This window comes from Pleurodeles waltl, chromosome 3_2 (genome assembly GCF_031143425.1).
Source record: "Pleurodeles waltl isolate 20211129_DDA chromosome 3_2, aPleWal1.hap1.20221129, whole genome shotgun sequence".
Classification (NCBI taxonomy): Eukaryota; Metazoa; Chordata; class Amphibia; order Caudata; family Salamandridae; genus Pleurodeles; species Pleurodeles waltl.
Genome location: NC_090441.1, coordinates 25,199,105 through 25,211,533, shown reverse-complemented (window position 1 = coordinate 25,211,533; position 12,429 = coordinate 25,199,105). Strand labels below are relative to the sequence as shown.

Here is a 12,429-nt window from a genome sequence, read left to right as displayed (position 1 = left end):
TTTTGTCGAAGTGTTTTTACTGTGTTAAGAGGATGCCTTCTTGAAAGACAGGGTCCAAATCATGTGGCACCTGTCAACGCGCCATGTCAGTGTCAGACCCCATCTGGTCTGTTTGTGGTGTCTCAAGCGCGGCCACGACTCCAAGTCGTGCTAAGACTGCCAGGCTATGGCACTGAAAGCTTTGAGGGAGTGGTCTCTGAAGCTGCTAGCGGCCTGGCAGGTGACACTGCGTTGTACGACTCCTCGGAAGTCGTGGTCCCGATCGAGAGGAAGGTCACAGGACCATTCCAGGAGCTCCAAGTCCTCAGGACGCTCTGGGAAGATGCACAAAAAACAAAAGAAGTCTAAGCGTCCTTTGTCTTATCCTTGTCCGTCGGCTGACACAACAAGTAAGAAACATCCTCATTCGTGGCATGGATATGCGAAGCTGTTGCCCATGTCTACTTCATGCCTACCCCTGTTTCTGGGAGCCGAAGCAACCCCTGCTGAGGTATGAAACTTTATCGATGCCATGCACCAGGTATTTGAGCAGGCCAGCCCCATAGGCTCGAAGGGGGCTCAGTGATGTTCTGCGCCGCGCTCTGAAGGGCCCGGTGGATATGATCACTGATGGGGACAAGCTCCAGTCGTGCCAACGCAACCTTACCAGATGCTGGTCCTGACACTGATGCTGCTGGCTCCATCACCTCCTACAGCCCCATTCTGATCTCAGATGACTTGGAGTAAGAACACTGTCGATTGACGCCGATCCCAACAGGACTGCTATGCCCTAGGTTGCCGTCTGAGCCATATTTTGAAGAGCTGGGCATGGGAGAAGAATTGGAGGGATCTGTGGACCCTTTAGAGTACTAGCTTGAGACAAAATGGACTGGTGTGAGGAACTGGGAGAAGCCAGTTGACTGGATACTTCTCCAGATACTGGCTTGCCTCCCGCCCCCCTACCGTGGCTACGGAGGAGGAAGCATCTTTTGCAGTGGTGGTGTAGAGGGCAGTGGAGGTCCTTAAACTACCCTCAGTGGCAGTCAAGACTAACATCTTGACTGAAGTGCTTCAGCCCAGAGCTTCCTCATCTGAACCCTCTGCTCCCTTTTAATGAAGGTAGATGTCATACTGGGTACTTAGTATGAGCCTAGCACAGGGGCTCCTGTGAACAGGACAATTGCCCGCCGTCATCGCCCCACCTCGGGGGAACCAGTTTTCCTCACCCAACACCCTACCATAGAAAGCTTGGTGGTGTAAGCTTCCACTTCCCATGGTGCGTTCCCTGCTGCTCCCCCGGAGAGGGAATCCAAAAGGCTGGACATCTTAGGAAAGAAAATGTGTTTTTCCACTAGCCTAGTCAGAGAGGCGATGAATACTGCACGTCTTTTGGGCTGCTACTCCCACACAATGTGGGACACAGTTGTGCAAGAGCTGCCACATGTCCCAGAGGAGTCCCGGGCCGTCCTCTCTCAAGCAGTGAAGAATGGGAAAGATGCAGCCAAGTTCACCATCAGGCATCTTTTGGATTCGACCAATGTGCTGGGCAGAGCGATTTCATCAAAAGTGGCGCTTTTCCATCACACCTGGCTAAGAACATCTGGCTTTTTGGTAGATGTCCAGGCAAGCATTATAGACACGCCCTTCGATTGGACATCTCTCTTTGGAGAAAAGGCAGACTCGGAACTGGAGTGCTTCAAGGACTCACGGGCTATTGCCAAGTCCTTGGGCCTCTCAGTGACACCTCGTCCCCAGTCTTCCTTTCGCTCCTTTGTGACTACGGAAGGGGTGCACACAGTGCCATCCCAGCCACCATCCTGCTCCAGCTTCCCAAGTTATGTGTGGGCGAGGGCGCGGTGCACACCTGCCCCGTGGGACAGGTATCCAGAGGTGGGCCACAACTACCAACCTCCTAGCAGCTGCAGCTCTCCTAATCTTCCTCTGTAAGACCATGGATCCCTGGTTGGTGGGAGAATCCAACATCGTCTCCACTGCTGGCATTCCATTACAGCAGACAAATGGGTCTTGCAGATCATTCGAAGGGGCTACTCCCTCTCTTTCAGATCCTCCCTCCTCCTATTCCTCCAACACACAATTGGCTGATGGAGGATCATATGACTTGCTTCGCGAGGAGATAGCCGTGTAGATGGTTCCGACATCAGAAGTAGGCAGTGGTTGCTATCCTACTACTTTCTGATGCCCAAAAAGAACAAGCTGTTCCTCAAAAAGGAGAAATTCAAGATGCTCATTTTAGCTCAGGTTGCGTCTGCTCTAGACCAAGGAGACTGGATGGTAGCATTGAACTTGCAGGATGCGTATTTCCATATTCCCATCTTGCTTGCCCACAGACGTTACCTGCAGCTCAAGGTAGGCCATGACCACTTTCAGTTCACTGTACTCCTCTTTGGCCTTTACCAGCACCCCTCGGGTGTTCACCAAGGTGATGGCAGTGGTCGCAGCTCATCTATGGAGATTAGAGGTTTCAGTCTTCCCCTGTCTTGATGACTGGTTGTTGAAGGAGATCTCACCACTGGCTGTTGTCTCCAGACTTAATTTGGTTTTCCCCTACCTCGTGTGCTCCATTCGAGCTGCTGCACAATTGCCCTCTCCATCTGCTCACCATCAAGACACCCTTTTTAGTTGCAGTAACATCTGCCTGAAGGGGGAGTGAGCTGCAGACTTTGTCATGCAAGCCTCCCTATTGACTGTGTTTTCAGACAAGCGGGAGCTTTGTACTAGAGCCTCTTTCCGACCAAAATTGGTGACTCCATTCCATGTGGGACAGTCAGTCACCCTGCCCACCTTTTATGCTCCTCCAAATTCAGAAGAGGAGTGACTCCATCGTCTGGACCCAAAAAGCATTGTCATGCTACCTTGACTGCACAAAAGAGTTTTGGGTGAACTACTAACTATCCGTGGGGTATGTTGGAGCACAGAAAGGTTGGCTAAAGAGCAGTCTCCTGAGGGCCCATTTTACCAGAGAAAATGCTGCGATCACTGCGTTAGCATGTGGAGTCCCCGTCCTGGACATCTGCCAGGCAGCAACGTGGGCATCCCTTCACATGTTTGCCAAACACTACTACCTGGACAGTCAGGTCCGTAGGGATGGACATTTCAGCAGTTTGGTCTTGCAGGCCTTCCTAGTTCAATAAATTTGTCTGCAGTCCACGCCAGGGATGGTATTGCTTGGGTATCTATTCTAAGGTAAGGAATCTGTGTCTAGATGTCTATCGGATGAACAAGTTACTTAACATCGGTAACACATCTGGTAGAGCCAAAACCTAGATGCAGACTCCTTACCAACCCACCCATTCCTCCCATACAACGCCACAGGGAACCGAACAAAGCCACTCAACGGCGTGCAGGAGTACTGTTCAAGAAAAAAATCTTCCGGATCCAGACTAACGCCTGGGGAAATTCTTGGGTAAGAAATATGCATCTAGATATGGTCTCTACCAGATAATGTGTACCGAAGGGAGTAACTTGTTTGTTATTGTTGTGTATATATACAGAACAGGAAACACTCCTCGCTGTTTAAGATCCTTGTTGTTAAAGCCTTCATGGAAAGCCTAAAACATATCATCCTACCCACGTCCAGAACCTCAATTTTGTCCTCATCAGGCTAATGGGCCCTCGTTTCGAACAACTACACTCTTGTCCTTTACAATTCCTCTTCTGGAATGTCTCCTTCCCATTAAGTCCCTTAGGATGTTTTAGTGAGTTACTACAAGAGCCTTTCTTCCAGGTCTCTTAGGCATATTAGTAAGTTACTACAAGAGCCTTTTGCAGGGATGGTGGGTAGACAGCAGCATGGAATGAGGGCAAAGTGGAATGGTAGGACTTTAGGGTTCCATGTTCCCTGTGTGGAACCTTGTGGAGATTCTGAATGTTGGCAGTTGCGGCTAGGACGTTGCACTGGCAAGAATAAACATGCTAGTTCTTTTACCGCCTTGCTGACTTCTCTTTAGTGATGCGAGTTGTTCTTGCGATTTCTGTGAGCCACAACGATCTTTGTTGATGTTTCTCTTCACAGTAAGGTGGAATAAGCGTGCTCTGTACTCACAGAGATGTGAACCATTGTTGTGGGCAACAACCTAGTTAGTTCCTTTTTATACATGCGAGGGAAACAGTTGCAATGTTCAAAATAAACATGTATCCAAAACTCTGTTGTAACCAAAGTCCACAAAGTAGAACATTGTGCATTTTCATCCACTCCCGCTCGTCACCAAATTGTGTAGTAAGTACCACAAATGAAGTTGCCTTGTGTAATTTAGCTTTATTTTAGATAGTTCGTACAATGATGTCACTGCCCTTGAGTAGTGAGGAGGACAGTATAGTGACCATGTGAGTTATGTAGATATGACAGAAAATTCTGAAGGTTGTAAATATCTGTAGCAAACACTGGCTTCCTGGAGGCAGGTGGAGCATGTGATCCTACGGTGTTACATGCAACAAGCAGATGCTTACTTGGTAAATAACAATCTATTTGTAGAACGTCTGACTGTAAATTCACATGCTCTCTAACTGTAAAGCAGGTACTACCCTAAGCAGTGCTAGTTCTCTTACCACCTTGTCAACTTCTCTTGAACTTTCTTCCAGGTAAACAATGACATGGTTTTCCTTAGAATTAACCCGAAATCAGTACCCAAGGTTGTGAGTCTTTTTCACCTTCGCCAAACAATATAATTCCCAGTCTTCTTCCTCCAGTCTGACTTGGTAGCTGAGAGAGCACTAAACACACTTGACATCAAGTATGATCTTATTTATTTACTAAATAGATAGGACCAAGTCCTTCTGAAGAACAGAACAAATTGTTGCTGTCGTCTAGAAACCTCATAAAGGTTGCTCTACATCAAAGGCAGCAATAGCCAGATGGATTGTCTGTTGCATCCCTATTACCTCAAAGTGGAAAGAACCCTACGAGCCCCTTCCCCATTCCCATCAGACCTCACTCAACCTGCAAACAGGGTGCCTCTATGGCGTTCCTTGGGAAGATACCTATAGCTGACATTTGTGAAACTGACACGTGGTCAGCTCCACACACCTTCAAAAAACATTAATGTGTGGATATTCTTGCAAGGCAGAGTTAGACAAATTCTCCTAAGGACTTTGTTTCAGAGCGCTGCTTAGGGCAGTACTGTTTTACAGGCGAAGCAGAACATGTGTATTTACAGTCACACATGGTACAAATGGGTTGTTACTTACCAAGTAAGCATCATGTAGGATCTACATGCCCCACCCACCTCCTGGAAGCCTGTGTTTGCTACAGATATTTTCAACCTTCAGAATTCTCTGTCATGTCTACATAACGCACATGGTCACTTTACTGTCTTCCTCACTACTCTATAACTACTTTTACCCGTTGTGCGGAACAAAATCAAACTGAGTGAGTGCCCATACACATTCTCAAACAGAGAAGTGTTAACCGATACCTTGTGATTCGAAAGGCCTCTTTGAAGAGAAACAGATTGCAACGGTCCAAGCCCAACATTAGATGGCAGAAGTATGCAGAGGTTGGGAATCTACAGCACTACGTGCGACAAAAAGATGCTTACAGGGTGAGTAGCATAATCCTTTTGGTCCACAGGCAGATCAGATGCTTGAGAAAATTATAAACGTACTAACATTACCAAGTCGATGGCCACCTTACAATCCCCCACACCAAAACCTGCATTTCAGAAGCAGTACACCAGGAGATGTAACAACGAGGAATTCACTCAAATGTCAGCCTTCCAACAATACTAAACCCCATTTCAGGACCCGCAACAAAGCAGGATCTTTCATCTGGGTGTCTACAGAGGCACCTCTTCATTCATCACACTGCTATTTTCTGTGTCCTGTAACAAGATAACAGCACGTAAGTGCCCATCAGGCATGACATGAAAGCACTTCCTACATAGGAAATACAGTACAATAGGAAATACAGTATGATACAGAGCCAGTAATGGAGATGGCCCCATTAATAATTCATCTGCTAATTAGCAGTGACTTCACCCCTCTCACCCTGTAAAGGAAAGGGTATCCCAAATCCTGTCACACTGAGAAATCATCAGCTCTAACCATTGGGTCTGCTTCATTGTAAGGGAGGGATACTGCCTCAGATTCCACACACAAACTTTCAACATCCCACCCCACCATCATGTACTCATGTCCGGCCAACATCTACTCCAGATATTTTTATACAGTGATACTGCAAGATGCCATCCTCTTGCTACTACGAGGGGACTTCATGGCAGCACTTGATCTGAGCGCCTTTTTTCACACTTCCATACATCCAGTGCACCATCGATACCTTCACTTCATTTTAAATGTATTCAAAGCTGATATTACCAGATCGATAGTTAAATATATCCAAGCATGCTATACTAAAGGTAAACACATCCCTAGTGCTTCCAAGAGCGCACATTAAAGTGAAAAAGATGGCACTCTCGCCTTTTTGGGTAATAACCTCATCAATGATATTTGTAAGGGACTTTTTTGTATGAACAGATTGTGAAACTACGTTTCCAGCTTGTGAGATTCCTACTTGTTGTAATGCGCTTGGTAAAAACATTGTTATGCCAGTGGACCTCTAGGGAATATTCCTCTTGAGTAGTTCCCTACCAAGTACTCTGTAATTTTAAAAACTACACTGATGGAGAGAGCTCTTGTGATTTCTTAAATCCTGCCCCCCCCCACCCCCAAAAGGTTAGGCAATTTGGGTTTAAGACTAACTAATCGAGCAATGACATAGTGGTTAATAATATAATATGCCCACTTCTGATAGACAATTTACCTATGAAGGAATTGTGTGTTATGGTTGGTGGGCATAAAATATATACCGTCAGCTGGGCCATACGAAATCATGCACTAGAATATGTCTGCTTCCTTTATAGACATCAGTCCACCATTTTGAAAGTAATAGTGCCTTCTTATAAAATGCTGCTCTCATAAATGTATAAATAAATAGCCAAGCAAGCTTACCGTATGTGTGTTTTAGATGCTTTCGCCACTCATGCCTCAAGCTGAATTCAGCATCTAAACAATCTTCGTCCAATCAATTACCTCTGTCACTCGTATTCAACAAAGTCGAGTTGTTTACTTTAAAGTAAGTGTACAGCAGAGTGTGCACTACTTTGACTTTTCTTAGGAATTGAGAAGCAAAAGCATTAGAAAGTGCTTGCAAGCACGGCCTATTCATCTGGGCCGGGTGTCAGTTCTTTAACTTCAAAAAATATTTGAAAAAGCTTGTTTGCCGAGCATGAAGGCATGAAGCAAAATGAATAGTGTATCTTTTTTTTCTTTCTAGAAGGTTACTCTGTTCTACTCTGTAGTTGGTGGATGTATTCTTTCTCGGACTAATTACTTTTTTACATATGTGCTCAAGTACTTTGTTGATGGATTATGAGTGAATGCATCCTCGTCAGTGAAAAATTTGACTAATCTGCTGGAAGTCCAGTGCTGAAGCTCTTTTTGATTTTTTTCGACAGCCATTCATTACATTTTACAATTGCTGAAGTTAGGCAGTTGAAAATGTTGGTGGGTTGTCTTCAGGTGGTGTCAGCTGTTTTGTGAAAATCCAAGTTCATGTCCTTCCAACTTGGGCCCTCATTATGGGGCTGGTGGTCTTCAGACCGCCAGCCCTGTGGTGGCAGTCAGGGCTGCTGCTGCTGTCGCTGTATGACTGCCACATAAACACTCTGGCGGTCAGACCACCAGGGTTCCGCCAGCTGCGCCGGAATCCATGATTCAGACGGTGATGGAGATCATAATACGTTCTCTGCCAGCCTTTTCATGCCGGTTTCACCTCCATGAAAAGGCTGGCGAAGAACAGGTGCAGGGGGCCACAGAATGGCATAGGGCAGTGGTTCCCAACCTGTGGTCCGAGGACCCCTAGGGGTCCGCGAGGCCTTGTCAGGGGGTCCGCGACTGCTTAGAAAATTAAATAATATTAACAGGTTAGGTCCTCAGCTTTCAGTAAATACTCAAAGGGGGGTCCCCGGATTCCAATATTGATTCAGTTGGGGTCCCTGGGTTCCAGTAATGATAAAGTGGGGGTCCACAGAAGTCAGAAGGTTGGGAACCACTGGCATAGGGAGTGCAGGGGCCCCCTTGCCCAGCACTGTGGCAATGTTCACTGTCTGTTGTGCAGACAGTGAACATTGCGAAGGAGCTGGTGCACCCTGCAGCGAAAGCATTGCCGCCGGCTCAATTATGAGCCGGAGACCATGCTGCCGCCTGTTTCCCGCCAGCCCAACGAGAAATTCTTAATCGGTCAGAAGGGCAAGTAGCCAGTGTGGCGGCATTCTCCCTGTCAGAAGTTCTGCCGATATCTTAATGAGGCCCTTGATCTTCTCTTCTTGAAGAGATGGCTCTTTTGAAATTCAAGCATTTTGATATGAAGATGATGTAATGAATGGCATCATTGTCGCTCCAGGATAGGGCCAGAAGTTTAAAGGGAGGCACATAGACACTTTTAGTCAAATAATTTATCTTGGGTGTATCCAGCAATATGTATTGTGTAAGTAATGAGCTGTTTGATTTCAAAGCTTGACGTTCAGAAATCAGTTCCCTTTACTCAGGTTTTTTGAGCCGTGTGTTATAGTCACCCAAAAAGGATAGGGTAAATTATTTTGAAAGTGGAGTGGCATAAGGGTACTGTTTAAGAGGTGCTCTGACAGAAGAGGATAATAAATGAGTATGATGTGCCTACTTTCAGTTTCTGAGAAGTTATGTAGGTGTAAGATGTGGCGAGATTCTTTATGTACAATTGCGGTTTCTCTGGTCATTTTAGTCAGTTTATCGTGCTAATTTTTTTTAGGTTCTAGTGGTATCCCTTTGAGTAAGGTAGCAGCTACGTTATCCGCTAGCTAATTGTAATGAACAGGTAATCTAATTGCATATTTGTGATTTGCTTGTTCCGGAAGAGGCTCACTTTTTTCCAGTTCTTACATTGATAGGCATGCATTTTAGTATTTTGGCCAGTATGGGTGATTGTTGTACATTCAGTCTCTTTCACCAGATGTATTAAATGTACACACACACTTTTTTCAGTCACACTTTTTTCAGTCACACTTTTTTCAGTCACACTTTTTTCAGTCACTACACTTTTTTCAGTCACACTTTTACTTTTCTAATAACTCCTTGTTAAACAGTTGGAAAATTCCTCTTACTTGCCATTCAAAGGAAATATTGTTTTTTTTCATCTTGTAAGCTATTGTGATTTTCTTAGTAGTATTCTCTTTTTATCAGCCTTTGTAAAGCTCTGCTTGTTCAAAAAAAAATAATAATAATTGGTTTGTCCAGTTTGGAAAATCATTGCATTATCGAAAACATAATCTGTTTGTATGACTGATTATTTCTTATGTTTAATTGAATACCAAGCTGCTTATCGGATCTGAGCAGAAGAGAAGATTTCCTTTTGCCCAGATATTCAGTCGTACAGAAGGAGCTGCCATCATTTTTCCCCATCTTGGTTTGCTCTTTCTGGCCATTACATATAAGGATCTTTTACTAGTGTTTGCAAAGTAATCATGCTGGTGTGGGCTCCGCCCTTGGAATATTTATTTCCAGTGGATGCTTGTAAACTAGCTCATGGACCCATTTTTTTCTTTTAATTTCATTCTTCTTAACATCTTCATCTTGCTTAATTCATTTGTAGAAATACTTTTTCTCCTCTAGCTGACCCTAAACATTGCATAGGCACGATTCAATTAATTCATTCTAAACTGTATAAACCAATTATGCCTTAGGTAAAACATACAAGAACATGTGCTCAATCGATATTTATTTAGTTCCCCTGCTCGATTACCAAAAAGGAACAGCTAAGCATTGCAATGGCTCATGGCCAATGTGCTTGTTCACAGGTTCTGTTGAATGACATCAATACACAGTTTGTTGAGCAAACGATTGCAATAATGAAGAACCTGCTTGATAACCATACAGAAGGCAGCTCAGAACATCTGGGACAAGCCAGCATTGAGACTATGATGTTAAATCTAGTCAGGTAAGATCAAGCCTTCTGTCTGCAGTAGTGAGATAATGACTAATATTTTAATTTGTCTATGTACGCATTTAGTTTCTTTTCTTAATCTGGTTTAACTACTCATTTTTATGAACTACAAAGATGGTGACTTTGACATTTTAAATTGCAATATTTAAACTATTGTATGTTATTTAACATTAGTAACAGCTAACACAATAAATATTAAGACTGTACACCATGGTGCAGGAATTATATTGTCATGGGCAGTCTGTTACCTTATTTTGCCCTAATACGTACTTCCTGTTGTATGCATTCATGGTTGCAATAGATAAGAGTGAGCAGTTGTTAAAAGTGCATTGTGATATTGAATATCTATATTCTATATTTAATTTAAGAACGGCAAGAATATTTTTTAAAAGATGTAGGCATTTACTTTTGCTGGAGAAGAACATGCTTACTATTTCAGTATCACACCGATAGTGTTTAATGTTTTCTATACAGATATGTTCGTGTTCTTGGAAATTTAGTGCATGCGATCCAAATAAAAACAAAACTCTGCCAACTGGTAGAGGTGATGATGGAAAGGCGAGACGATCTATCATTTTGCCAAGAGATGAAATTTAGGTGAGTCTGTGTTTTGTTTTGAATTATGTAAATGTTGCTCATTTGACAAGGTACCAACTTGCGGAATATGTTCTTCTTCTCTAGGGGACTGGTGTCACTAATCATAAACACTGCCCAGCTTGCTAACGAGATAAGATTGAGACATCTCTTTGCTTGAGGGATTTGATCTGTGGTACAGAATATACTTCTCGTCCTGTTCGTGTATTCAACCTGCCAGACAGTTTAATAAAAACAAAAGATACTGTTTTATTTCAAATAAAAGAAAATGCGGAGGAGAGTGAAGATGAGGAGGAAAGAAGAATGGATTTGAAGTACATGCAGAAGTGCACGTTTGGTTAGATTGATAATTTAAATTCGTTTTCAAGTATGTTCTTAATCTATACCTCAGTATGCAGTCCAATATTCAGACCTTTGGGTGGGATTGAACTAGATTTCCCTACTTTGAATATTCATAAACTACTGAAATGTTTTGGTCCTGCACTATGGACATTTAATCAAGAACTACTGTAAACTAGTACTTTATAGAGGAGAGAGGACTGCATTTAAATAAATCGGTGGAAATGGAAGGTTGGTCAGCAAAGGAATGGGCACTGGTAATGATGTTAAAACATATATAGTGTTGTTGGAAGGCAACTCCAAATGTGAAACTCCAAGGAAAAAGAGGTCATTATAATGCATCTCCGGGCTGATAAATAGAGCTCTGGGTAATGGCTTACTGCACATTCTGAACAATCTTGGTAAAGCACATGTTTCACAGAAGAATGGGATTGGGGGCTCCTGAGATGACTTGTCCTGCTCCTGTGCACACTGTGTCTCAGGAACACTTTAAATCATATGCAGAATGCATAGTGCCGACCTAATAGCTTTTATGGAGCAACCATAAATGCACACTATAGTTGACAGCTGAAGTATGGTTGCTCTGGTGCTATCCATATGGGCCTTCTCAGCCATATGGTCTTTGTGTTGAGTAGTACGAAAATCCTCATTTCGTTTTTTAAATTTTTTATTTTGTTGTTCAAATATCTGGATTTTAATAAGTGTTATACAGGACCCTGGCTCGTATCTGTTACTAACGGCTACTAATTACTATGAAAATTCATATGATCATTCTAAGTGAAAGGCCTCACAGATTTTGACAGACTTGGGAAGCAACTTACAGTTTTCCAGTTAGGAATTTAAAAGTAGTATATTTAAAAAAAACTTCTGAATTCTTTTGATTTCATGTTATGTTATGATATGGTATATGTTCTATTATCCGCAAGGGTATCCTGGTGCTGAGCAGGTGTGTGTGCGCCTAGCCCTGCCTGTGGTGGGTTGGTTAATTGAAAAGCCAGGTCTTCGAGTTGTTGTAAAATTCAGGAATAGAGAAGGCTCTGATGGGGAGTCGGAGGCTGTTTCACACTTGAGGAGCAATGTAAGAGAATGCCCGTCCTTCTGATCTATTTCTGTTTATGCATGGAATGTGTGTGAATAGGAGTCCTGTAGAGCAGCGTTGTCTTGGTGGTTGGTGGAGAGAGATGCGGCTGTTCATGTAGGTGGGCCCTAAGTTGTGTAGTGCTGTGAATGCGTGGATGAGGAGTTTGAAATGAGTGCATTTGTGTATCTAGCGCCAGTGGAGCTCTCTGAGATGTGGTGTGATGTGATTTTTTTGTGAGAAGTCGAAGATGAGCTTGACTGAGCTCTGGTTTGTAGTCTTCCAGTGAGTTGCTTGGTGATCCCAGCATAGAGGGTGTTCACATAGTCCAACTTACTGGTGACTAGGGCATGAGTGACTACTTTTCTAGTGTTGCTCAGGAATTAGAAGATCGTCCTAAGGATCTTCAGGGTTTGGAGCAGGATGTAGTGATGGCATTGACTTGTGC

General features: G+C 43.6%; 1 protein-coding gene across 8 annotated transcripts in view; it reads left to right on the top strand.

Annotated features, from left to right (window-relative positions):
• Positions 1 to 12,429, top strand: part of NF1 (neurofibromin 1) — a 1,379,374-nt gene that overhangs the window by 500,932 nt on the left and 866,013 nt on the right. For all 8 annotated transcript variants that reach the window (XM_069226659.1, XM_069226655.1, XM_069226657.1 and 5 more), the window contains exons 21-22: positions 9,825 to 9,964; positions 10,445 to 10,567. In XM_069226659.1, the coding sequence (XP_069082760.1) occupies positions 9,825 to 9,964; positions 10,445 to 10,567 (263 nt within the window). The remainder of the gene's footprint in view (positions 1 to 9,824; positions 9,965 to 10,444; positions 10,568 to 12,429) is intronic.